General features: G+C 47.1%; 2 protein-coding genes across 41 annotated transcripts in view; both read right to left on the reverse strand.

Annotated features, from left to right (window-relative positions):
• Positions 1-1,111: 1,111 nt before the first annotated feature.
• On the reverse strand, positions 1,112-13,049 carry CFAP298 (cilia and flagella associated protein 298). 4 transcript variants are annotated; one of them, XM_014827594.3, is made up of 7 exons: positions 12,352-13,049; positions 9,787-9,954; positions 7,917-7,984; positions 3,973-4,131; positions 2,969-3,100; positions 1,689-1,784; positions 1,112-1,419 (listed from the first exon to the last, which is right to left on the reverse strand). In XM_014827594.3, exons 1-7 carry the CDS (start codon positions 12,488-12,490, stop codon positions 1,309-1,311), a joined length of 873 nt encoding a protein of 290 aa, XP_014683080.1. In that variant the 5' UTR covers positions 12,491-13,049; the 3' UTR covers positions 1,112-1,308. The 4 variants fall into 4 exon arrangements, with proteins under 4 accessions (XP_014683080.1, XP_070344890.1, XP_070344889.1 ...); XM_070488789.1 differs by lacking the exon at positions 12,352-13,049 and adding an exon at positions 10,120-10,230; XM_070488788.1 differs by lacking the exons at positions 1,112-1,419; positions 1,689-1,784 and adding an exon at positions 1,860-2,085 and having other exon boundaries at positions 12,352-12,967.
• A 4,121-nt stretch (positions 13,050-17,170) lies between these two features.
• The window catches only part of SYNJ1 (synaptojanin 1), an 87,757-nt gene continuing 78,746 nt past the window's right edge, over positions 17,171-26,181 (reverse strand). For 28 of the 37 annotated variants that reach the window (XM_070488777.1, XM_070488779.1, XM_070488775.1 and 25 more), the window contains 3 exons: positions 26,007-26,115; positions 25,547-25,764; positions 17,171-20,194 (listed from right to left, as the gene is read on the reverse strand). In XM_070488777.1, the coding sequence (XP_070344878.1) occupies positions 19,379-20,194; positions 25,547-25,764; positions 26,007-26,115 (1,143 nt within the window). In that variant the 3' untranslated portion in view covers positions 17,171-19,378. Of the gene's footprint in view, positions 20,195-22,693; positions 22,718-25,546; positions 25,765-26,006; positions 26,116-26,181 lie in introns of all 37 variants that reach the window. The other 9 variants (XM_014827588.3, XM_014827586.3, XM_070488786.1 and 6 more) reach the window with 2 other exon arrangements.

The following is a 26,181-nucleotide window of genomic DNA, read 5'->3' on the forward strand; positions in this document are numbered from 1 at the left end:
GAGTCTCAGGGAGTCTTGCTGTGGTGTCCCAACTTCTATTTGCTCTGACCCAGGAAGATGGGCAGAGGGAGAAGAGGTCCGTCCCCACCCCTCACAATGGGACCAGGTCTGGGAACCAAGCAGCGGGTCCTGGCCCCACCCCCAGGGAAGGCTGCCCCTCAGCAGGTGGAAACTGTACCCACGCTGCCTCCTCTTGCTCCCACAGCTCCATCTTTGTGGCTGTGGTGGAAGCTTGGACACCACGGGGGACGAGGAGCAGTGGGCACAGGAAGACCAGAGCAGGGCAAGTCCCTGTCACTTCACATTTCCTCAGGGCCAGCACGCTGAGCTCCAACTGGGAGAACAGTATTTTACAGAGCAAAAGTCAAGCAGGACAAGATTCCTAGGCCACCTCTGCTGCACAGGCGTTCTGGGAGACGGACTAAGCTACTGAAGTGTCAGGGGTGTGCAGATGATGAGCTGGAGTGTCCTGGAAACCCAGTCAGGCTGACGGGGCACGGAGTGTGTCCTGTGGCCGGATGGTCACCAAGCCAAACAAGGCGCCTGAGCTGGACCCCACCACCAGCCTCAGACAAACGTCCGCACACTGAGGGCTGTGGGCTGAGCCCACGGGGAGAACCAGCCGTCACCAGGGTCTGCATTCATTTTCAGGAAAAGCCTGGAACCTGCAGAAGAATGTGTTCAGTTTCAAAGTTAGACTAGTTTGGCCACCCAACTTCCATCACAGGTGGAGGGCCAGGGTAGTCAGGCACCGACCGGGACGTGAACTTCACTGTCCAGGCTGGGAGACGCCAGGCTGCGGTGAGACCCTTCGGCGGGTTTTCAGAAGCCTCGGAAACAAGACTGAGAACAGAGTTCTGCAGCGGGTCCAAGGACACTGCGGGACAAGAAGGCGCCTGGCGGCCTCTAGTGGCCACTGACGGCCAAGTTTACAGCAGACACTCGACTTGCTGTGGAGGATGCGTACAATCAATTTCCTCCCATACGACAGCCGTCGTGAGGACATAAAATAATCAGGAAGAAAAACATGTTTGCAACCACATCATTAGTATTTTGTCAAAGAAAAACCTCAAATACTAAACAATTGTCATGAAATAAAAATTCAGGCAGATTCTTTGGAGGATGTATTTATTAAGTTCTAAAACCTTGAATAACTTTTATTTTAAAAATTCAAACGAAAAGAAAAACTAGGAAAACCAGAAACGACAGCATCTTCCACAGAGGGTGGTGGGTGTCCTTCTTAGTTCTTCTTCTTTTGCCTGAAGAAAGGAGAGCGAATAGTTCCGAAAGCTTCGACAGCCGCGACCTTCATCTTGGCCTCCACTTGATGTCTTTCACCCCGTGGAAATGTCTTTTCAGAGCGGTGTTGTCCGCCCACGGGGAATTTAAACAGGAGTCGTCATCATTTTCTTCCAGTTTCTGGAAATAGATGTGTTTTACTCAGGAAGGCGTTTCAGGAAAGTGTTTTGCAGCATAAAGAGACTGAAGCGAGAGCCAGGACCCTCCCCCGCCCACCTGCCCAGGCCCTCGTGCAGGGGGATGCCTGGCAGGGCACTAGTGGCCCTGGGGAGGCTGAGGCTCTAGGAAGCGCCCCCTGACATCTTGTAGATGTCACCACCCCCAACGGCCCCGGTGCCCTCGGGTCAGGCATGGGGTGAAGGTCCCAGGCCCCGTCTGTCGCCCGATACCTTGAGTTCCTCCTGTCTCCTGTGATAATGCAGCATCAGCTGTTTCTGCTCCTCACTGCTAATAATGGGCTCTCGGGCAGGAGCTCCCTGTCCCCTCTGAAAAGATGAGGGAAGAGCAAACTGTGGACTAAGGCATTCCTCTAGCGATAAGCCAGGAAGTCACAGAGAATGTGTCACAACCAACTTCGCCAACTGCTAAAGATAAACCATCACCCACTTCCGGTCACCCAGAGGGACTCACCAGCAGAGTCTTGGGCGTCAGCAGCCCCTGGCTCTGGGCCCTCACGGTGGATGGAGCCCAGAGGCTGCACGATGCCGTTCCCCAGTCAGCCACCGCACGTCCAGTGGGGAAGGACAGAGAATCACGGAGGACCCTGTTTCCCCAAATTACGGAGTGCTGCCTTAAGAGAGAGCACGCAGCCAAAGCAGCCTCACAGATACTCGGCTCAACATCACACCCGTGAACTCTCCAACGCTCCCTCCCCACTCCCAGAGTATCAGCACTTTGAAAAACGTGAAATCAGTGTGTTTTTTCATTTCAAGAAACATTGTTAGTTACTTGTAGCTCTTTTCTTTTTTTTTTTTGGTGAGGAAGATTCACCCTGAGCTAACAACTGTTGCCAACCTGCCTCTTTTTTCCCCTCTCCAAAGCCCCAGTACATAGTTGTATATCCTAGGGGTAGGTCATTCCAGTTCTTCTATGTGGGATGCCACCAGAGCATGGCCTGATGAGTGGTACGAGGTCTGTGCCCAGGATTTGAACCAGTGAACCCTGGGCCGTCAAAGTGGAGCACGTGAACTTAACCACTTGGCCATGGGGTTGGCTCCTTCCTCTTTTTTTGCTTGAGGAAGACTAGCCCTGAGCTAACATCTGTGCCAACCTTCCTCTATTTTGTACATGGGTCACCACCTCGGCATGGCTGAGGAGTGGTGTATGTCCTTATCTAGGATCCGAACCCGTGAACCCCAGTTGCTGAAGCGGAGCACATGAACTTAACCACTAAGCCACAGGGCTGGCCTCCTTGTAGCTCTGTTTTTAAAGTTAACATGGCATATTCCCCTTCTGCCCAAATTAAAACAAACTCCAGATATTGTCAATCAATTTATATTTTCTTCCCATTTTGGCTGGTGCATAAAGAGGATAGTTTTATTTTAAGCCTGGACCAACAGGCTTAAGTATTTGCACAAGGAGTTTAAATCTTTCAGATTTATTGTAGATTTTTATCAGTTGCAAAGTGAATGACAAAAACTAGTGACGTGTTAAAAGCAAAAGTACTTACCTGCTGAATCTTGACGATAATTTTGGTTTTTTCGTTTTTGCCCACGTAGTCTGAAAGCTTCTTTGTTCTTCTTAACTCCTTGGCTGCCCACCACAGCTGGGCCTCCGATTCTTCAATGACACTGAGTCCTGCCTGGGGCCACGGTAAGGACCGCTTTGGGGTTATCAGGCCACTGCCACAGGGGTGGGCCCACCCCAGGTGCGGAGCCTGGCTGGTGCCCTCCCAGTGCAGACGTCCAGCATCCTGCACTGCCTGCCCTCTCTGAGTCCCCATGGGCAGTACAGACACCCCCACCTACTCAAAGCCCTGGCTCATTTTAGTACCCTCCCTGCTAGTTTCAGCTCACGCCCGGCCTCGTTGACTTCCTGCTCTGGGCAGGGGCCAGTACCCTATCTCGTTTGCACCCGCATCTGTAACACCAGGTGCCTCTTGGATGGAGTTTCAGGATACTCGCCAGGGGACAACAGTGGAATCCTGCTGGGTTTTTAAATACAGGCAGAATGGGGCTGTTTGATTGCTTTTGCATATTCCACCTATATAATTAAGAGAGCTCAGAGAAACAGACACTGTCTGACAGGATAAGGAACAAATGAGAACAACAAAGGAAAATGGAACAGACAGGTAGGAAAACAACAGGAAGTAAGAGGTAAGCCTGGATCACAAAATTCCACGCAGAGGGACCAACACCTTTGGGTAGAAAGAGGCACAGATTAGGTTCCTGGCTTTCCAGTGGCCAAAGGACATGGGAATGTTTTCAGTTGCCAGAGATGGGCAGCCTCACAAACTTCTCTCCTGCCCTCCATGTGTGTGTGGGCCAAGCCCTTGACCACAAGCACCACCGTCGGGGGCCTCCCCCGAATTCAGAACTCTTCTCGGAGGCACAGCACAACAAGATGGGAAGCCATGGATGAAGCAGAGAGCTCTATCCGGAAGAGGAGGGTCAAATCTGAGGGGCTTTGGCCCTGGGGGGACGGGAACCCACAGAACGCCCGACAGCCACATACCTGCGTTCCCGACAGGTCCTCTTTATTTTCAAACTCCATCCGGACGGGGTCGTATGGCGGCAGCCCCATGGGATAAACAATCATCACGGCGCCTCGAAGCTGGTCCAAGGCGTCTTTCACCATCTCCGCGGTAACACAGACGCCCGCCTCCACTTGTTTCTGAAAGCGGACAGGCGTCGTTATCCGCGGCAGATCAACTCAACCAGTGCTTAGCGGGTTCCTGTACAAGACCCTCAGCACACCCCGCCAGAGCAACCCCCACGGCCGAGCCGGTGAAGCAGCCTGTGAGCAGCACGGGAGGAGCGCGGTGCAGCGCGGAGCGCCCAGCCAGCGGCAGAGCTGGGAGAGGAGCAGGCAGCGGGGACGGCACCGCGGCGGGGCCTGAGGACACGGCGGAGGGACCGGCTGGGGACGGGAGCAGCGTGCCTCAGGACAAGCAGAAGCCAAGAACAGCAGGGAACAGCCAGCAGGCCCCTCTGCTCGGGGCAGGAGAGAAGACAGTGCGAGACGGGTAGGGGGGAGCTCGTGTCTGAACGGCCGTGAACCGGCGGAGGGGTTTGCGTTTAATGTGGGGTGATGGGCAGCGCCCGGCTTCCCGGGGAAGGAGCTGGGAGAGTCCTCTTGCAGGGGGTGTAAGACCGCCTAGTCGAGGGGAGACCAGGTAGCAGGCTCTATACAATAAAGAATACATCTGATCCTCGTCCCCTGCTCCTGGCACAGAGCTTCGAAACCCCTTGGGATTTCCTGAGTGACGGGAGTGTCTGTTATTCATAAGGAGCCCCATTTGACCACACCTGGGTTTATGCTAATGAGGTGACCCAAGGTGGGCCCTCAGACACTTCCAAGGGAGGAGCTGTACAGGAAGACCAAGCAGCTTACTCGGGGGCTGGAGCTTTCAGGACCAAGGCCCCCCCGCCCCCCCATCACCACCCCTAGGTAAGGAGGCAGGGCTGGGGACGAGTTCAGTCTTGCGGCCAATGATTGAATCAACCGTGCCCACGTAATAAAACTCCGATAAAAATTCCGGAAGTCGAGGTTCAGTGGAATCTCCTGGTTGGAGGACACATCGATGTTCAGGAATGTGGATGCCCGATTCCACGGAGGAGGAGAGGGCAGGGAGGGTCTGCCCCGGCCCCCAGACCGTGCCCCACAGGTCTCTTCCATCTGGCAGTTTCTGAGTTGTGGCCTTCATGAGACAACTATCATAGCAGGTACAGCACCTGCCGAGAGTTCTCTGAGCCATTCCAGTGAATTACTGAACCTGAGGGGGCCGTGGAGGCCTCCGATCTGCAGCCACGTCAGACAGAAAAGCAGCCCACCTGGGGTCTGAAGGAAGGGAAGTCTGGTTGGGGACGTTACCCTTTAACCTGTGGGGTCTGCGCCAGCTCTGAGTAGAACCGAATTGTACAGTTGGTGTCTGAACCCGAGGCTATCAGGGGAGCCTGAAAGGAGGAGTTAGACTGAAGACGCATCTCGGGGGCAGACGGCACAGGACCCAACTTAAGGCACACGGTGACAGAGAGGGAAGTGGTGAAGATGGCACCGAGGACCAGCCTGCATAACCGAGACACGGCGGTTCTGTTCATAGAAATGGGAAGTCTGCAGGAAGTGCTTCTGGGGTACCGAGTACGGGGGGGTGGGGGGGAGTCAGGAGTTTAGGTCTAGAAACTTGAGTGTGAGGAGCCGGCTGGACCTTCGGGTAGAAGCACCCAGGAACCAGCTGGGAACTCAGGCTGCAAGTGCAGACAGATGTGAGGCGTGGAGGATGGAGATGTGGGAGACATCTGCAGGGGTGGGGCTCACCTCCGACAGAAGACACACCGCCGAAGGAAAAAGAAAGCAGAGGCCAAGGGGAAAGTCCTTTGACATCACCACATCCGAGGCACGAGCAGCAGCTGAGGGCACTCAGAGAGCTGGGGGCAAGGAGAATGGAGCAGGACGCGGGTGTGGTCAAGGCCGAGGGTCCAGGAGGCAGGCTGAGAAGGGCCTCTGGACGGGCCGTTTCTGGGCAGAAGATGACAGGACCAGGTTCTAAGACCCGGGAGGTCCCGGGCCAGGGGTCTGGCGACACAGTGCAGCCCTCCTTCGGGAGCTCACCAGGAGGGACAGGCTGACCGCAGAGCACTGATGCAGGCTGAGGGAAGAGGCCTGAGCGTGCCCAGAATGGACACGGCCACAGGACGGGAGAGACCAACAACATCACCCCTCTGGGGTTTCCAGAAGAGCCGGGGAGTGGGAGCAGAGGCAGAGACGGGAGATAGCCCCAGGGGGGAGAGACACTGATCTCTCAGTCTCGGGGGAGGGACGAGGACGACACAGGAAGAGGGAGAATCTGCAGGGGACAGAGAGCCGCTGGCTCGGGCCGCATGGCCTCGCTGCCACAGCAGGAGGCTGAGCTGCCCATGGGGAGGGCGGGAGGGCAGGAGCCCGAGGGGAGCAGAATGTCTGAGCCAGGCTGCCCGGTCCCCACAGGGGCCCAGAGAGATCAGAGAGCAGGACCCAGGTGGCCCTCCCCAGTGCTCCCAGCACAGGTGGGCGGCAGGTGGGCAGAGGGGCGGCAGGTTAGAGACAAGCAAGGCAGGGGCACCAGGCATTCTGAGCCCGGAGCGTGAGGGCCTGCGGACTGTGAAGAGGCCGGATTGGGGCCAGCTGGGAGGAGGCAGATAAGGGAGGAGGGGTCAGCGGGCAGCCCATGGGGGGTGCGGGGGCAGAGGCGCTGGCATGCTGACGAGGGGCAGGGGTGAGGGTGGGAGGCAGGAAGGACGCTGGGCCCTGAGCTAAGAGGGGAGTGTCAGAGTCGGCGTCTGAGACGGAACCGTTCTGAGTAACCCTGAATTACAGTCTGACCGCGGTGGAGACGAATGACACGGAAGGGAGATGAACCCTTGCTTCCGAGAAAATGAGGCGTCCAGCGCCCTGGGTGTGACATGGAACCGACATGGATGCCAGAGTCCCAGCTGGGGAAGGAGGACAGGCGGGGCCCGGGGCCTGAAGCTGACGCCCCTCGGGGAGAAAGGCGGGAGTCCTGGAGGCCCAGATTTAAACCCTAAACCATGTCCTCCTCTGTACAATGGAGGCAATCCTCCTGCCTGACCCACTCCCAGGGCGGCTTAGGAAACTGTTCTCTAAGGCATACATCCCCACTAAACACAGCAGGTCTTCCCACCAGAGGCATATGCCCCAGGAACGGAGACACGGGACCACGTGAGGGAAGTCTTCCTGCTCGGAGGGCATCACCCCCACCACAATATTACCCACGGAGGGGGCGCCACAGAGTCATCTTCCATAACGGCTCCACCAGATGCCAAGGGCCAGATGCCACGGCTGGAGGGCAGACTCTGAGTGCGGCCTCAGGACACCAGAGATGTCCCAACCATCCTGGACTCCCACTCTCAGCAGAGGTGGGTCCCAGGAAAAGGGGCTCGGTAGACGCCATCGTCCCATCCCCAGGAGCCACACAGTCTGGATATTCCACCGTCTTTTGCTCTCCCAGTGATGCCCCGAGCAATGGAGGTTGAGTCTCCAGCCCAAGGTCATGGGACCAGTCAGGGGGGCCACTGGGGCTCGAACCCTCCATTGCTCGCCCCCCGGCGTCCTGACCACAGGCCAACTGCCTCTGACCCGGTGCAGGGTGTGGAGCCGACGTGGCAGGCCCGGGGAGAAGTCGGCCCGAAGGGGAAGGGAAGCAGTCACATGAGCGTCACAGGTTATTGGTACTACACATGAACCGCATCTACACAGGCCAATGACCTGTGGGGACAGGGAGGAGTCATGAAAAGGAAAAGCCAGGGCCCACCCCAAACAAGGGATGTTTCCTTTGCCACTGGAAGGCTTAAAGAAGAAAAACAGAGCAGAAAAGGCTGGTCGACAGATGACTCCGGAAGCCGTAACTGGAGTCTGTGTTTCAAAGGACAAGCTTGAGAGCATCATTTAAAAAGTCTAACCTTCGATATTATTGCTTTGGCCTCTTCTACAGTCTTCTTTAAAACTTGCTTCATTTTTTCATTTGGAGCTATAAAAACAGAAAAGGGAAGAGGCAGAGAGACAGCCATCTCTAACACGCTTCTTAAACATCCCAGGCCCTCCTGTCTGAGTCGGGGAGTGAGGGGAACGAGAGAAAGGACGAGCGTGGCATTGAGTGAGGGATATAAGAAGCTGGCGTGAGAAGTCGGGTAAGACCTCTTCACGACAGCAGAGAGCGGAGTGTGCTTTATGCAAAGTGGCGAAGGCTACGAGGAACAGGAATAGATGTCACTGGAGAGACAGGGGCTGGCAAGCTTTTTCTGCGAAGCGGCAGAGAGTAAATATTTTGGGTTTTGCAGGTTACACCGTCTCTTGCAGCTACTCGACTCTGTCAGAGCAGCGTGGAATCAGCCACAGACAATAAAACCAATGGGGTGGCTGCATTCCGATAAAGCCTTATTTACAAAAACAGGCGCTGCCCGAATCTGGCCTGTGGCCCACGGCTTGCCCACCCCTAGACAAGAAAAAAAAATAACTTGAAAGTTTGGAAGCAAAAATAGTGGACATGGCATGTCCAAACCTAGGGGAGACGGGGCAAGTTCAAACCTTATATTCTCAATAACAGGATTAACTAGACGTTGAAAATACTAGAAATATAAAATTGTATTAGAATAGAAATGGTTAATTTAAGACAATATTGGTTTAAAGATGAATAGTCAACTGCTAACTGGTTCTTATGGAATCCTACTATTTTTTTTCATTGATGCAATTCCTTCTAAAAAGCAAAGAATCTCTCTCCAAATGAAGAATGAGTTTAGGGATGAAAAGACGTGGAAGATAGCCAACCATTTTCCAGGTTAAAATTCAAAGGAAATGATACTAGAAATTCCTCTTATCTTCAATATTTAAAAAATAGAGGGGCCAGCCTGGTGGCACAGCGGTTAAGTGCACACATTCCGCTTTGGCGGCCTGGGGTTCACTGGTTCGGCTCCCAGGTGTGGACAGGGCACTGCTTGGCAAGCCATGCTGTGGTAGGTGTCTCACGTATAAAGTAGAGGAAGATGGGCACGGATGTTAGCTCAGGGCCAGTCTTCCTCAGCAAAAAGAGGACTGGCGGCAGATGTTAGCTCAGGGCTAATCTTCCTCAAAAAAAAAAAAGAAAAATATATATATATATTTCGAGCGTGTAAAGGCCTTGCGGGGACACCTCTGTATTTCTTTTGCTCCTAACAGTGTTTTAGGGGCATAGTAGATACTTACATGTTTGTTCAATGATTGATTATAGTCTCTCAAATGGAATTTTCTATGCAGGTCAGAAGGGATAAGCTACCAAAAATGGGTTATCATGCTTTTTTCCCTCATGCTGCCCATGATCTACCAGATCCTAAGAGGAGAATAATTTCCTCATGCTCTGACACACACTACGTGCTGCGCACCAGAGAGACGCATGTCCTCAATTCAAGAGGAGACCCCTGGGCTGACATTCATTTCCTTCTTCCACAAGAATCTCTAAACAAGCCCCAGGATCTGCAAACCATAACAAAAATACATTTCCAATGATTATCCCCCCAAAACTATGAGGCTGAAGCACACGAAACGGCTAATCTCCAACACTTATACCTACAAAAATGGTAATTTCATATGGTTCATCTATATATTTAAAAGCTAGCTGCAACTTAGTAAGAGCAAGACAAGTACTTCCTTTATCCGCCGAACTCATTCTGGATTAGCAGTTCACCACAAGGAGGTATGTGGTGCAGAATTTTGTAAGTTTGTCCAGAAATACTGAGGTCAATTTTTTAACGTGTTGCTATATTCAGGTATGTGCAGAGAAGAAAAATGCTGGATTACCTTGTCCATTCCTTCGTCCAATATCATCCTTTTTAAACACTGAACCCCCGCTGGGCACACACTTCTCACCCCATTCATCCCTTAGTTTCAGTTCTTCAATCTGGTCATCAGTCAGTCCTTGCATATTAGGAGGGAGAAAGACGCCATGTTCTGCTAATTCTTCCATTTCTTAAAAATAGGAGAAAGTTAGTATGTATTACAATCATCATCATAACACCTTATGCCTTATTAGAGCATAAGCTCCCTAGACGTCAGGGGCCTTGCTCATCAGCCTGCTATTTTATTTAACGAATGCTTAGATATCACTTGCTATGTGCCACACCTGTCCTTGACCTTTGACGAGTGGTCGCCAGTTCGTCCTAGGTCAACAGAAGCACAGTGGGTTTCAGAGCTTGCCCCTGGGCACAGGCAGCTGGGCGCAGCAGACTCCATGTTCTACTCCTGTGTGCTATGCGGCACTTCCTGGCACTCCGGAGGCAAAGCACAATTCACTGACAGTCCGAATTGTATCTGCCCAGGGCGTTACAGTTTCCCAAGTACATTCACATAGATTATCCCATTTAACTTCACCTTAGGAGGCAGGCAAGACAGTTATCAACATCCCCATCTTCCCTAACGTGAAGCTGTATCATCGGAGGCTTGCTCAGATCACACAGCTACTTTGCGGTGGTGGTTAGTGCCGTCCAGTGGATTCTGACTCCTCCGACCCTGTGGACAGCAGAGTGGAACCCTGCCTGGTCTTTCTGCACCATCCTCTCACCCTCCATATCAGACAATGCTCCACTGCTATTCATAGGGTTTTCACAGCCAATTTTTCCAGAAGTGGGTGGCCAGGTCCTTCTTCCTAGTCTGTCTTAGTCTGGAAGCTCCGCTGAAACCTGTGCACATGGGTGACCCTGCTGGTGTTTGAAATCCCAGTGGCATAGCTTTCAACGTCACAGCAACACACAGCCACCGCAGGAGGACAGCTGACAGACGGGTGGTGTGGTTCCCTGACCAGGACACGAACCCAGACTGCACGGTGAGAGCACCAGATGGTAACCACTAGACCACCAGGGCAGGCTACCCTGCTACTACTTTATATAAATACCTTATAAATAATTTATGTAAATCTGATCAGTGGGGAGGATCTAAGGCAGCTCACACTCTTCCAGAGCGGCAGAGACAGGACAAGACTTTGGTTTTCTAGTATCATGTTCACTATTCAAATGCATGGCTTTACATCTTTCCTATTCCACATATATTCACCCCAAAACGAATCCATATTTTAATCTTGCAAAATTGCTTTTCCTTCCTTCCTTCGCTCCTTCCTTCCATCCCTCCTTCGTGTGAAAGAGGTACCCAGATCGAGGTCTTCCCATAGCACTGTATGAAGACCCCAGGTGGCTTGTCATATACAACACTACGGAACAAACGGTGTAACTAAATGGGATACTTATGGGATATTTATTGCCCCTCTCCCCAGCAGACTGTAAGTCTCGGGGGGCAAGGCCCTGGTCTCATCCATCCTTGTCTCACTTAGCACAGCACTTGGGCCTGCCTGAATCACAGCTGACACTGGCAACTGTAGAATAAATGAACAGATTTTAAGTTCACTCACACGATTCTTAACATTTCACATTTTCAATTGATAATTTTATAGAAAAAGAAGTTGAGCCCCTTTTCTCCTCATATGCTTTAACTTTAAAATAACATTGAAGATTAAGCTTGTTTTGGAATCGGTACATTTTACTAAGAAACTATATGCACGTCTTATAAAGGCAGAACCTGTGACCCTTAAGGCGTTCTCCATGGTACAAAAATCACCTATGATAGTTACAGAAACACTCCATAACATCCTAGGCCACATCTGGAGAATCATGTCAAGGACTGTGCTGTCTATTGCGGTAGCTGCCAGCCGCACTTGACTATTTAAATTCAAACGAAATAAAATAAAAAATGCAGTTCCTCGGTCGTGCTCAACGGCCCCCTGCGGCTGGCGGACACCTCACTGGACAGCCCAAACAGGGCACACTGCCATCGCGGTGGCAAGTTCCACGGGACAGCGCTTCTCTAGAGTGTCGCGAGGAGCGTGGCCTGCGCTGCAACATGAGAAACAGGCTTGTGTTCCCTGGAGAAGGGAAAAGAACATCAAGGCCCTCGCACTGTCGCCCTTGAGGGGCCCTCCCAGAGCTGGGTGCTTCACCCCTGGAAACTGCACCACTTTAGAAGTTTCAGAAGAGTGAATTCACCTTTTTATCGGGGCCAGTGATCGGTCCACCTCTCGCACTTGTTGATGCCACTACACCTGCTCTGCGGCCCAGTCCTTCGGGTCCCTCCTGGTCCCTCCTCCCTCTGCACCCAGTCTGTTTCAGTCTGCGGCTCACAGCGCCCCAAGCCCGGCGCCGAGGCCCGCGCCGCCCCCTCCCATCGCAAGCCCGGTCGCCACAGGTCGTCGCAAAGTGGACCCTCGCCCCTAGCCGGCCCCAGACAGCCTGGCGCATCCCGCCCGCCTTCCTCCGTCCCGGCTGGCCCCGATCCGTGTTCCCTCCAGCGCCCGGCCCGCCCTCTCGCCGCCGGCCGCACCTGAGCAGACGCGCTGCACCTTGAGCCGCGCGTTGTAGACGCGGGCCACCTGCACCGTGAGCTCCTCCAGCTCCGTGCTCCCGGGTGCCTGCAGCAGGAACTGGCTCTCGTCGCCCCGCTTCACGTGCAGCAGAACCATGGCGGCCCCGGAGGCCCCGCCAAGGCGGCGAGGAGGCGAGAAAGGAGGCGCGGCCCGCGGGGACCCGAGCGGCGAACAGCGGCGACCGACCAACCGTTGCCGGGAAACCGGAACCCGCGGCTCGGGCGCCCGCGGTGCGCGGGGAACGGCGCTCGCTCGCGGAAGTGGCTGTTGCCAGGAGCAACAGAGCAACGCGGAGTCTGAGGAGCCGCCAGCTCGAGGTCAGAAGCCGCGGGAGGGGAGGCTGCGGGGCGCGGAGACTCGTAATCCGCTTCCGGAAGCAGGTGCTGCCGAGCAACGAGCCCCACAGCCCGAGGGGCCGCTGGTCCAGGCCCGCCCCTGCCGAGCGGGAGTCGCCGAGGTCCGCCCCCGGAAGTGGCTGTTGTCGGGGCAACTCTCAAACGCAGACCCAGCCACCGGAGGGGAGCGCTGAACGCCAGGGCCGCTCTCCGGGGGCCGGAGGCTCCGCCCAGGGAGGTGGGGCGGGCGCGAGGCACGTTGCTAGGCGACGACCCCCGCCGCTTCTTCCCGCCCCGCTCCAAGTCCGGGCGGCGTTTCCGCCTCCAGCAGCCTCCACTTCCGGAAACGCCTCCCGCGGCTTCCGGCCTGGAAAAGTTCGGAGGGCGAGCTGGGTTTGCTGACCCCTGCTGTCTGTCCGCTATGCTCCGGTTTTCAGCACCGGGCGGCCAAGGAGAGCGGCCGCACTGCTTGTGCGGGCCGATTCGGGCTCGCATGTCTAGGGGAGCTCAAGCGGCTGCTGCCGGAGCGACCCTCCCCGAACTGTCCAGCCAGCCCCCGGCCGACAGACTGCTAGGGAACCGCGGTCGGGCCGGGCGCGGCTGCTTCCCGGCGCCGGCGACACGGCGGCAGATCCAGAGGGCAGGGTTACTGCTGTCATGGAGCTCATGTTCCGGTGTAAGGGACAGGGAAAGCAGAAGTAAACGGATGAGGCAATTCAAGTAGAGATATAAAGAAAACAAAACAGTGACTGGTCTTTTAGATGGGATCGTCAGGGAAGGCCTGCCTTGGGGGCTGGGTAACATTTGCACCGCGTCCTTGACAACAAGGCGCCGGCAAAGCTAAGGCAAGGCCTCCAGCCCTGGTTTTCTCCTTTCGAAGGGCCCTTGCAGACGAATTGATTTGAATATTAGAAGCAGCCGCTGCTTTGTATTCCTGAAACTTTGGCGCTCTCCATTGAAACTGCATCCCTGGGGGCCCGGGGGCAGCAGTGGAGAAAGTGTGTGACTGTAAGCCTGGAAATGCCCAAAGCCAATCCAGGGCCTCATATGGAGCCTGGTACACTGATACGGGATGGAAGGGGGATGGCTCCCAGGGAGAGACGTGTTTTCCTCTAGTGCTGTTGGGGCAGGGATTACCCAGATCCTGGACCATCAGTACCGTCAGACTGGCAAACGTCTCTCTCCCCAGGGGAGAAAGGGGCCTACTGTGTTCTCTTAGCTGCTGACTGCTCGCCATAACATCATCCCCGTATTTCTCCTGAATCCAATTCCATATTCGCCAAGCCAACTCCTGCTTAAAACTTGGTTTAGAGTATAGCCTTCTAGGCAGTGAGAACCATTTATTCCCAAACTCATGTATGACAGGGTCTCTGGGTATAATTTTTAACAATACGAGTGAAGTGTAGAACACCCACGTACGGGCCACCCAGTTTTGTTTAAATGTGTAGTTAATCAGCTGGTAAAGAATCTGCCAAATCGCCACAGATGAAGCCCTTGCAGCACCTTCAATTCTTGTTAGCACTGATGCTTGTCTTTGTAGCCCTCCTAACTGTATTTATTCTTTTACTGCATTCCTTCAGTGTTCTCTTAAGGTCTTTTTCTTCTTCTACCAGCCATGTCTCACCCATTTGTGTGTAGTTTTTTCAAAGTGTAAATAATAATAAATCATGACAAAGCCTGTTGTCTTGCCACCACCCAAGTGGGTTCTGATTTTGAAGACAAAGATGACATCTTGTGCGTTTTGGCTAATTTTCTCTGAATGTTTTAGGTACTGTTGCCTTTCTAGGTTGAAGGGCATCTCATGACCATTTGTATCTGTTGAAGCAATCCAATCGTAAAGAACACTCTGGTCCAGATAACTAAATGGGTCATTCATGATGACTGCTAGATATCAGGCAGCCAGGAAAGAAAAGAGCAAATTTTTACTCTATTGGAAAAAAAAATTTTTTTATGTCCTAACACATTAGAGATACATGAAAGTTCCCACATACCCCTCTCTGGTCTTATTCCCCTCCTCCCCTTCTCCAGAGGTAACTGTTAGCCTGAATTTATCATTCCCATTGCACGGGGTTTTGTTTTGTTTTGTTTTTTGTGAGGAAGATTGGCCCTAAGGTAACATCTGCTGCCAATCTTCCTCTTTTTTTGCTTGAAGAAGATTGTCGCTGAGCTAACATCTGTGCCAATCTTCCTCTATTTTGTGTGTGGGATGCCACCACAGCATGGCTTGGTGAGCAATGTGTAGGTCCATGCCCAGGATCCGAACCTGCACAGCCCAGGGTGCTGAAGCAGAGCGCATGAACTTAACCACTATGCCACTGGGCCAGTCCCCCAGTGCATGTTTTTATACCATTAACACATCTATGTATCCCTAAAGAATAGAGAGTATTGTTTTGCATGTTTTAAATTTTATATAAATGGTGTCATATTATATCTTTTTTTAACTTGCTTTATGGCTCCCTAATGAGATTTACTAATATTTCATTCACTTATTTTTCACTGCTGTATAGTATTCCACTGTATGAATGTGTCCCTCCATCCCCCGTTGATGGTTAGCTTATTTCTAGTTTTCACCATTACAAACAATGCATGTCCTGTTCCACATGTACTAGAGTTTCTCTACAAACCAAACTTCTTGTGATAGAGTATGTGAACTTTACTGGATGTTGTTAAATTGTCTCTAGAGCTGATGTGCCAAATTACCCTCTTAGCAACAGGGTATGAGTTCCCATTTTTCCACGTGTGCTAAATCTTGATGTGGTCAGACTTATTTTTCTAAAATTAATAAACTGGCATTTTGATTTACACATCAGTTTTCTGTGAGTTTGCTTATCCTGTGCCAGTCGCCCCTGCTGTAGTTTGTGGGCCTGCAGAGCTCAGGATCTGGCTATGGAGCGATCATATGAAGAGGGTGAAAAGATAAGCTACGGACAGGGAGAAATATTTGCAAATTTGTAAACATATCCAACAAAGGATGAGTACATAGAATATACAAAGAACCCTCAAAACACAACAGTAAAAAACCATCCATTTAGAAAATGGGCAAAAGATACAAATGGATATTTTACTAAAGAAGATACCAGATGGCAAATAAGCACATGAAGAGATGTTCCCATCATTAGGTATTAGGGAAACACAAAGTAAAGCCACAATGAAATATCTACTACTAAAATGGCTAAAATAAACAATAGTGATAACAGCAAATGCAGGCAAGGATGCAGAGAAACCAGATCACTCATAAACTGCGGATGGGAACATAAAATGGTAGTTATTCTGGAAGACAGTTTGGCAGTTTTTTAAAAAGCCAAGGATGCAACTACCACTGGCCCAGCAATTGCACTCCTGGGCATTTATCCCAGAGCAATGAAAACTTGTTTACACAAAAATCTGTACATAAATGTGCACAGCAGCTTTATTTATAGTAGCCTCAAACTGGGAACAACCCAGATGTCCCTCAGCGGGTGAACGGTTACACCAACGGTGGTACCTCCATACAATGGACTACTACTAGCAATCAAAAGGGACGAACTAGTGATGTGCACAATCCAGATGAATCTCCAGAGAACTGTGCTGAGTACAAAAGCCAATCCCAGAAGGTTACATACCATACGATTCCACTTATATAACATTCTTGAAGTGGCAAAATATAGAAATGGGGACCAGATTAGTGGTTGCCGGAAGTTAAGGACAAGAGAGGGGGACAGGATGGGAGGGTAGTGGAAAAAGGGCAAGGGGAGGGCTCTTCGCGGTGATGCGGTGATGGAAATGTTCTGTATCACTGTTGATGTCTGGCTGTGGTATTATGCTACAGTTTTGCAAAATGTCACCACTGGGGGGATCTGGGTAAAGGGTACCTGGGATCTCTGCATTATTTCTTACAACTACATATAAATCTACAATTATCTTAAAGTTTTTTTAAAGCCTATTATTCTGTAACTTCTTAAACAGAGGTTAATGAACATACATCAAGGTTATTGTTTTGAATAGCAGTCTTACCAGACTGACAAAAGGCAGTACTCATCGGAACTACTAGCCTCAGCCTCTTTCTTGGGGTCTTCTTCGCCAGTCTCTTCTCTGGTCTGGCTGTTCCTGTGCCTATTTCCCCTCTGCCCCAGGCCGTTTCTTTTGCTGTGGGCTAGAAAATCATTGTTCGGGCTTCATGTGTTATTTTCCAGGCAACAAGATTTTGAATGAAGGCCTCTCTTACAGAAAAAGTGCATGGGTTTCTTAACGATGATTAGTAATCTAAGAATCTCTTTTTTCTGACATTTAGAGTAAGTATCAAACGGAGAAGTGAAATTGATGAAAATAAGGTCATGAATTAAAACAGCTGATCTGACTGACAATAAGCGTTAATCCCCAAATGTCAGTAAACTTGTATATATAAAGTTCAAGGCAAATGGCTAAGAAAATTTCTTTCTTTTTGAGCAAAGTAGTCAATATGGTAAAGACAGGTATATTTATTTCATATGACAGCACATTTCACAGGATATGTACAGAATGTTTGTATACCACTGACTTTAATACTGTACTTCTATAAAGTATATAGTTATAAATACTGTATGCCACATAAGCAATAAAATTCTTACATATAAACAGCAATCTACTATGGAGAACGAGGAATTCACAAAGAGATCCTTAGTGTCTGATTTCTGCTCTGCTTTTAAGAGAACTCGTAAATATTGTAATAATACACAGAATAATGGCTAGTTATTTGCAGCATACCTTTAACTTTCATAACTTTGTGCACTTTCAGCAACTTGCCAAATATAATTTTCCTGATAAAGGCAGAGCTGCTGCATGATATGTATATTTTCGACAGTAGTTAATATTTAATAGGAAACACTGCTCACAGAACTGCAGTCTGCACTAGGGAAGTTTCTCATGAATTATTTGCTAATGGAGAGCAAATGCCATTTACATTAATCATATAGGTGTTAAAGCCACAGTTTCAACAAGTTAATTCACATTTTGAAGCACAATGCTTAGAGTAATACTGCTGTTTAAAATATACTACTGCTGAAATTAATAGAACCCCCAAAAAAGCACAATATAAAACTCGTGAGAGTTATTTCTAACAGCAAATCCTGGCTGTTAACAGAGAGAGGATTACTTCTATAAATATAGTATTTTGATAACATTTGAGCATTTAGAAAAGTGCTTTCCTACTCAATGTGCTCTACGTGGTTAAGTGCAATGCGGTTTGCTGTGCTTTCACATTTCACAGATTCTTAGCCATGAACTCTATTTCTGATAGCCCTCCCATGCACATCTTCAAAGGTTAAATGTGGACAATGTGGATGCCTACAACTCTATATAAAAGGAATGTTCATAGAAGTCTTAATGGGTAAAGATGATTTTAACTTAAACTGACAACAAAACAATATTGCTCAAGGAGTTTTCTGATTGGGATTACTTAATGATATCAAAATACTACATTCTGTAAAAATTCTGTGTACTTCTTCATAAAATTAATAAAAGCAGGATCAGTTGCATATTGGCAGTGCAGGAGACAAAATCCACAGCTAACTTGAGATGCAGTCTCTAAAAACATAAAGCAGCATCACAGATGTGTTCTGTAGCTCTAGGGGAGAGAGCGGACACTGAGCAGACCCCAAATTCAAAACACTCTGTGGACTGCTGCTTTCCCTGCTGACCGAGTTCCAGGGCAAAAGCAGCCAGTGTGAGAGGGAAATGAAAACAGATCCCTTAACGTACCGAGAAAGGAGAGGACGCTTCGCTCTAAGATTCCTCACTGAACTTTGGTGGCACGTGCCTTCCCGCCTACAAGGCCATAGCACTTTTTGAAAGGGCTGGAGTGTTTGTCTACATGACAGTGACCACAAAATATGCTGCTTCCAGCTGCAAGAACCTCCCCCCAGAGCAAAGCATATGGAGGTGCTGGAGTGGAAAGTAACAAGGATGGACGTTATGTGCGTGGTTGAAGGGGCAGGGTGTGGGGATGGTAGGAAGTTCTGGTTCTGTAGTGAGATTATTCTAGTCATGGAAAGAAAATTAATGAAATGTCCAAATTCCATTTATAGCCATCCTTCTGATAATGAAATACTGAAAAAACAACTCTGTTAGAACTTTCAGGTAAAAATTGGTCTGTGTTATATCCTAGAACTTAGATTATGAATTTTACAAATATGTAAATGTATATATGTGTGCATGTGTGTGCACACGTATACATATTTTTTTTTAAAGCAATGCCTTTCAAACTTCTCTTTCAGTATAACTTTGATAGCTCTTTAGTAAATACTTACAAGTACTGATTGTTAACAAGTACCAAAGGGCTGGCAGTAATGTCAGCTAGAAGCTGTTTGCGCTTTTTGAGATTCTTCAGAGAAGACCAAGAAAGAATTTCTGAATGAGGACTATTTTCTAAAGTAGTTTTGAGCACTTTTTATGGCTACTACTCTCTTATTTATCCAAGCATAAACACACCAAAACTCCAGTTAATAATGAGAAGGATTTTTCCTTATTTCCAATATACACATATTCCAACTTTGTACACATTAAATAGTGGTATTTCATGACGACATCAGTGCACTTAACAATTACTTATTGCACATAATGAATAACTAATGCCCAATCCTTTTGGCTCTACCCTGCCAAAACTAAAAAGACCACTGTTTCCTAGTGTATACCATTATCTTTCTGTAAAGTCTAGTGTGGGTGATGCCTTAGATGCCAAAGTTGTGACAGGCTCGACTGGTGGGGTGGTACCAGGTGGGAGCAGAGGGACAGGAGGTGGAGGTGGTCTTCTTGACGGCAACACACAGAAAGAAACATTTGTACCTTTACTCCAGTCATTATCAAAGGTCACGCTGGAGCCAGAAGATGCACGTGGCTGATTACCCAGTAAGTCTGGACAACAAGTTGACTTTGACTGCCCTTTCACACCAAAGTCCTCTTCCTCCTCAAAGGTTACCCATCCTTTTGGGTTGCTATTTTTTACCATAGACTGGCCCTGCTGATCAAAACTGTCCTTAAAGCCATCAAATGAAGATAAAGGCTTGCTTTTGTTACGACCAAGAGGCTTCAGAGAAAGGAAAGGAGTGTTAGCAACAGGCTCTTCTTTGGAGAACCATAAAGTTGCCTCTGATTCTTGAGACTCGGCTCGAAATGGGTTTCCAGAAGCAGCAGTCCTGTCAGTGAAAGGGTTTGTGCTGCTCAAGGTCGTAATAAATGGGTTTGGTGAACATCGCATATTTTCCTGGGATTTACTCCGGGCTGGAATTGGAGGCATTGTTGGCATGCAACTTGCAGAACTCAAAGTATTAATGTTACTTTGTGTTGCAGAAGGTGACTGAATCAACCCCTTCAGGTCTGGGGTTGGAACAAGTGATGTGTGGACAGGTAACTGAGCCTTTGATACAGCAAGCAGATTAAATGACAGATCTTCAAATGGGTCACTCTTTAATGGCGATTCCAGTCTGACAGCAGACACTCCATTTGTTTTTACCTGGAAAAGAAAGAGAGCACTGAATAATCAAAAAAAAGTAATATATTTACTTGTAATACCCCCTATGCTTCCTGTCCCAATTATTCTTCATTCTGGGGGGCAAGTGTACAAATTTAGAAAATAAAAAGCAGTTTTGTGTAATTTGTTATTCTGGTGGTTTAAGTAAAACAGCTAAAATCTTATGCTTTAAAAAGTCCTTGACAAGTAAATCCTTTTATTAAATTCATTTTTTTAAATCCCAAAGAAATTAAACAGCTTATTTCATTCATGCAAGTATTGATATGATAAAATGGAGAATTATACAGAATTAGCAAATGAGTTTTGCTCATGTCCAGTTCTATCAAATGTTAACACTAACTTAAGAAACTCATATTCAGAACTTATGCTAAATCTGTATAAATAAACTTCCAACACCCATGGATGATGATGATGTGGTTTCATTGTTCTTTTAAATATATTTTAATTGAAAGTTAATGTTAACTATGGAAATTAAACTTTATGAATGAAAATTAATTTTATTAGTATATTTGTATTCATAAGCTGAAGACAATGCATCTTTTCCTTTTCCACTTGGAAAAATGAATTTTCAAAGCGTTCTCTGCCTTTTAATGTAAGTCCTCCTTTGTAGCATAAACTCTGTGAATAATGTGAGTGCTCCTTAATGGACCTTCCTCAGCTTGTCAAAATGTTCCAAAACAGATAGGCTTATTAATAACCAAATGCGATGACTGTTTAAAACCAGGGTAAAAAGATGTCATTTTCTGTTTGGTATATTAATTCTGAAACCAGAATGAAGCTGTGCCCAGAGTGGTGCACAGTCCTTTCTATGTGACAGAGCTGGCAGTGAGCTGTTACTGGGAGGACAAGTGTTCTGAATTACCGTACAGTCATAAAAAATCTGCACTCTGTGTGCAGTTCACAGAGAAGCCAGGTGGAGTGGAGCATGGCTGGGGACTGAGCAAAGCCAATTTTTCTTCTGGGAAACAGAACTATGGTCCTGGTCATATGAGCAGATTAGCTCATCAAGCACTTCATTTTAATTTTTAAAAACTCTACATAATTATTAAAACTAGGTGGATGACTTGGATATTTATGCCAGATTTAAAAATAAGAAAACAAACCTTTGGGTTGAAAAGAACAGGGGAGGGAATATTTCAGCTCAAGACTTGCAATGTGACAAAATGGAGCACTAACCAAAATGAATTTAGATAGTTGTTAAAGTAAAATAACTAAACGTTCATGAAATAGGCTGAAATAGAGGACGGCACTCCCAATAAAACATTACTGTGTCTCAGGAAACAGTAACGTGGTGCTTAAGAACAGGGAAGGCTGTTCATTTGCACAGGGAAGTGCTGTGGATAATTGCATGAGCGACTAACTTCCAAGTATCCGATTTTCCTATTCAATTGTCCTAGAACACACTTTATAATTGAATAAACAAGTCTATTTTCTTCAAACGACTTAATAAATTTGTACAAAATTAAAGAGTCAACATGTTACAGACTCTAAACTGTACGGTAAGTGTATTAAGGGGTAAACAGACCTAAATATGGAAATCCACTCGAGAGGCAAACTTATTACAGACGCCATAAATCACAATTAATCTACATTACCAAAAATCTCTGGGTTATTTAGGGTTAATACAACACGACGGAAGTACTTGATGAGGCCTGGGACCCAATTCTCCCATGGCAGATACAACAGTGCACAACACAGACATTATAGGACAGGAGAATTGTATGCTTTGCACAGCTTAGAATACTAGACCTTTGCCAAACAAATGGTATACATTTAAATATCTTTATTTCCACATGTAAAAAAAATGTTTTTCAAAATAAGTTAAAGGTAACTTCATAGAAGCAGGATTTTGCCCAATCAGACTTGAAATTATAATGAGAGCCACACCACCATTCATGACCTTAGAATAATTTATAATCTAAGCAGGATTTGTGATGACTTGACATTAAAAACAATGGTATTTTAACAGAGAAAGGTGTTGGAAAGATCTTTAAATAATCCTGTTATAATATTAACTTTCATCTTTCTAAATCATCATTCCTTCCTTAGCAAAAATACTCGTTACTAAAATTATTTGAAAAAAACTTCCCAGAAGAAATCTAAGGAAAAAAATGGAATTTTAGATTTATGTAATTATGCCATTGTTAAAACCAAGAACCAATTTGGTTTTGCCAGACTTTCATATACCTAAAGCTTACCTTCTTGAAGTTATATTTTTTAGTTTTGTTAATTTCATAAAAAACAAAGCAAAAAATGGTAAAGCATTAGCAAGAACAACTAAAAATTTAAAATGGTTCCTAAAAATTTAAAATACTAAGAAAAAGAAAAGGCAGGTTTTATGGTATGATGATAGAGTTTATTAATGTGGACAGGTGGTTTTAAAAATGGGTGAAACTTTAGATGTATGAAGTGAAAGACTCATACATCTAATGTGCTACAACAGATGAAAAGCACATAGAAGATTGAGAAATAATCCGATACCTGTTACCCTGATGGTTGCTCCTGCTTTGAGAAAAGGAACACAGACATCAAAGGAAAGAGTTAGGAGGACAATCTGAGACCAACCAGCAACCCTAACAATTCACTCTTCAAAATACTTCTAGGCCTGCATTACACACAGAATGCAAGAGCAGCGACATTTGCAGGTTGTAGCATAAGTTCAAGAGACAATTCCAATTTCTTTTACGATTCTGAAGAAAAAATGTATTGAATTAGGGCTCAAACTTTAATTTTATCTGAAGTTGATTACTAACCACCTCAAAGTTTTGTTATTCCAAAAATAATATTCTAAATAGGTTTCTGGAGCTCTAAAGTTTTAAGCAGCCTATTATGAACTAAACGTCTGTGACCCCCCCAAAATTCCAATGTTAAAGCCCTAACCCCCAATGTGCTGGTTTTTGGAGATGGGGCCTTTGGGAGGTAACTGAGGTTAGATGAGGCCACTAGGGTAGGCCTTCATGATGAGATGGGTGCCCTTATGAGAGGACACCCAGACGGCTGGCCTTCTATCTATATGCAAGTACCGAGGAAAGGCCACGGGAGTGAACAGCAAGAAGGCAGCTGTCCGCAAGCCAGGAAAAGAGCCCTCAGCAGAACAATCTACCAGGCCACACACAAAGTATGTGTGGTCTGCCACCAAATCACCACACCCATTCCAGTGAAAAACAGAAATCAAAACAATGCAAAATGACCTAAGAAAATGATATGCGGCAGTCACTGGAATATTCATTCTGCAGCATTTGCGTCACAAGATGACTTTCTGCTGAACACTGCATCTTACTTGAGAGTTGGCTCTCTCTGAAGTTTTTCGGAGTGCTGTGTCCTTCCTACTGGCCTAAGAATACTTATACCATCACAGAGCTTTAGGAGTAAGGTGCACTTTACTATGAAGTGGATGATCGCGTGCTGTCCCAAAGCAGTAAAACAAAGCTCTAAGACGGCTACTTTGAAAGGTTTTGGCCCTCCAATTACATTTTAAAAACTACAACAGTACACCTCATTAAAAAAATGAGAAGAAAAATTCATCACTAACTAAGAGTGGATGGCAGAGAGAAAAGAAGAGTAGTCATTTATTGTTTGAAGGATTCTAAAATAATTATATATCCTCAGCATCCTCAATTTTCTGAACTAAAAAATGTAGACGACTTTTCGGTATTAATTAGCCTAAGAGATCAGTTTATTGTTCTTGATTATATATCCTTCTTAGCTTTTACAAATGTGACCAATAGTCTAATGAGTAAGTGCTAATTGCCAACAGTATTTATATTGTTTTAAGAGTCATATTTAGGGGCCGGCCTGGTGGTGCAGCAGTGAAGTGCACATGTTCTGCTTTGGCGGCCCGGGGTTTGCCAGTTCGGATCCCGGGTGCAGACATGGCACCCCTTGGCACGCCATGCTGTGGCAGGCATCCCACATATAAAGTAGAGAAAGATGGGCAGGGATGTTAGCTCAGGGCCAGGCTTCCTCAGGAAAAAGAGGAGGATTCGCAGTAGATGTTAGCTCAGAGCTAATCTTCCTCAAAAAAAAAAAAAAAGAGTCATATTTAATTTATTATCTGTTTTTCATTATGTAGAAGCAAAAGAAACTGTTAACTTCTGCCAACTAGGTGGACATACTAAGATATCTGTAAAAATAAATGCAAACTATTATTTAGAAATGTACTTAAGGGACACTGCCATTGTGCCATATTTCTATATTTTAAACTTTCCATAGTTTAAAAGCAGACTTTTAAAACTTTACACAGTTCTTTGGCCTTGATGGCCTTTCAAGTCACAACTTTAGGATCAATAAAATGTAAGGCTAGACAATAAAAAATATGCTTACTAAATATAAATTTGAACAATTTTATTGAAATGTATATAACAAAAACTAAGTAAAACAGCATCCAAATAAAAATAAAACCATTTAACTTGCATGACTACTCTTGTATTAAAATAGCTCTGTATACACATGCCAGAGGCTTTCCAGTGTGAGATCACTGTGACGTAACAACCGTGCCTGCGATCCTATGATTTCCACTCACCAAGGCAACGGCACTGCTTTCTGTGCGACACTAATGAGATGACTTAGCACATTGATGGTTTTTCTCTTGTGACTAAGCCTCCTGCTGCACGCCCAGCCCGTCTAAACATATCCAATAGTGACTGAAACCAAGATCCCGGAGGAACCCGAGTGCCAGCTCCAGCACAGATGCGAACCGTGCTTGCTTCAAGAGGAATAAAGGATCGTTCTGTTTATTGAAGATCAACCACATGCTAATGTCAGGGGGTGATCTGACTGCCTCTCTCTCCAGGAAGTAAAAGCCAAAATTTGCTATGAACAGTAAGAAAAATAAACAATTGCTGTCTATCCTAACTTATCAATTATCCAAATTATGAATAAAAAAACCAAAAGTCATAGACACTTTAAACATTAACATGATAAAACAGCCTGGGAGCCACTTGAAAATTCCCTAAAGAGCCCTAATTTAGGATCACTCTCTGAGAAAGCATGATCTAAGCAACAGGTTAAAAAAAAGCCAAAAAACCCAAACCCTCAGTCAAACCATGCGTTTGTTACGTGACTAGTTTGAGATGTCAAGTGACACCAACTGTCGAAGGCATATCTCAAGACACTATTACTATCAAAAGGCAAAAATAAAAAAGAAAATTGAATCTTATACTTGTTTATTTCTTATAAAAGCTAATAATTAAAAATAAATGTTCAAAAACTATACCAAAAGCATCAAATATACCTCAATAAAAAAAAAAAAAGAAAAGAAAAACAATGGTGGCTAAAAAACAAACAAAATCCCAAGGCATCACAGATGATCTGTTGTTTACTAGTAGGACTTACCTGCGGCTGTGAGGGAGGTTCTGAAGGCAAGCCGTGGGACGACTTGCTCCGAGGTGGTGGCTGTGGCGGGGTTTCCAGGTATGGCTGCGGGGCAGACTGAGGCATAGGTGCTGCCACAGGGACAAGAGGCTCCTGCATCTTTTGAACAGGTGGGGGCAGAGAAGGCTGCACAGGAAGGGCAGCCTGAGGCTTCAGTGGTTCAGGAAGAAGAGGTGAACCTAAAATAATCATTTTCACATGTTAGGTGTTTTCTAGAAAGCCACGTTTTATCCTTCCTTTAGTGCAATGTTAGGAGTTTCGAATCCCCTCCCCCAACAAGTGGCCTCACTTCTTGTGGCATAAAGAAAGAAGGATATCCCTGTCTGAGTAAGTTGCAGAAGGTGAGAGACCACAGAAAGAAGAAGGCAAAGTGAAAGGACGGAATGCAGAAGGAAAGTGGTATTTCTAACATGGTGTCGACCTTTCAGCACTTCCGGTGGTTTGCTTTGGCTCTCAGGAGTCAGTCTTCCGGCGGACGCCCGAGCGTGGCTCTGTGGAGCGCTGATGACTCCAGCACGGGGCGGAATGGTCTAGAAATGGGAAATGTAACATTGGAGACATTACTTGTTTTCAACAGATAAGATTTTGTTAAAATA

The sequence above is a fragment of the Equus asinus genome, chromosome 18, assembly GCF_041296235.1.
Source record: "Equus asinus isolate D_3611 breed Donkey chromosome 18, EquAss-T2T_v2, whole genome shotgun sequence".
Taxonomy (NCBI): Eukaryota; Metazoa; Chordata; class Mammalia; order Perissodactyla; family Equidae; genus Equus; species Equus asinus.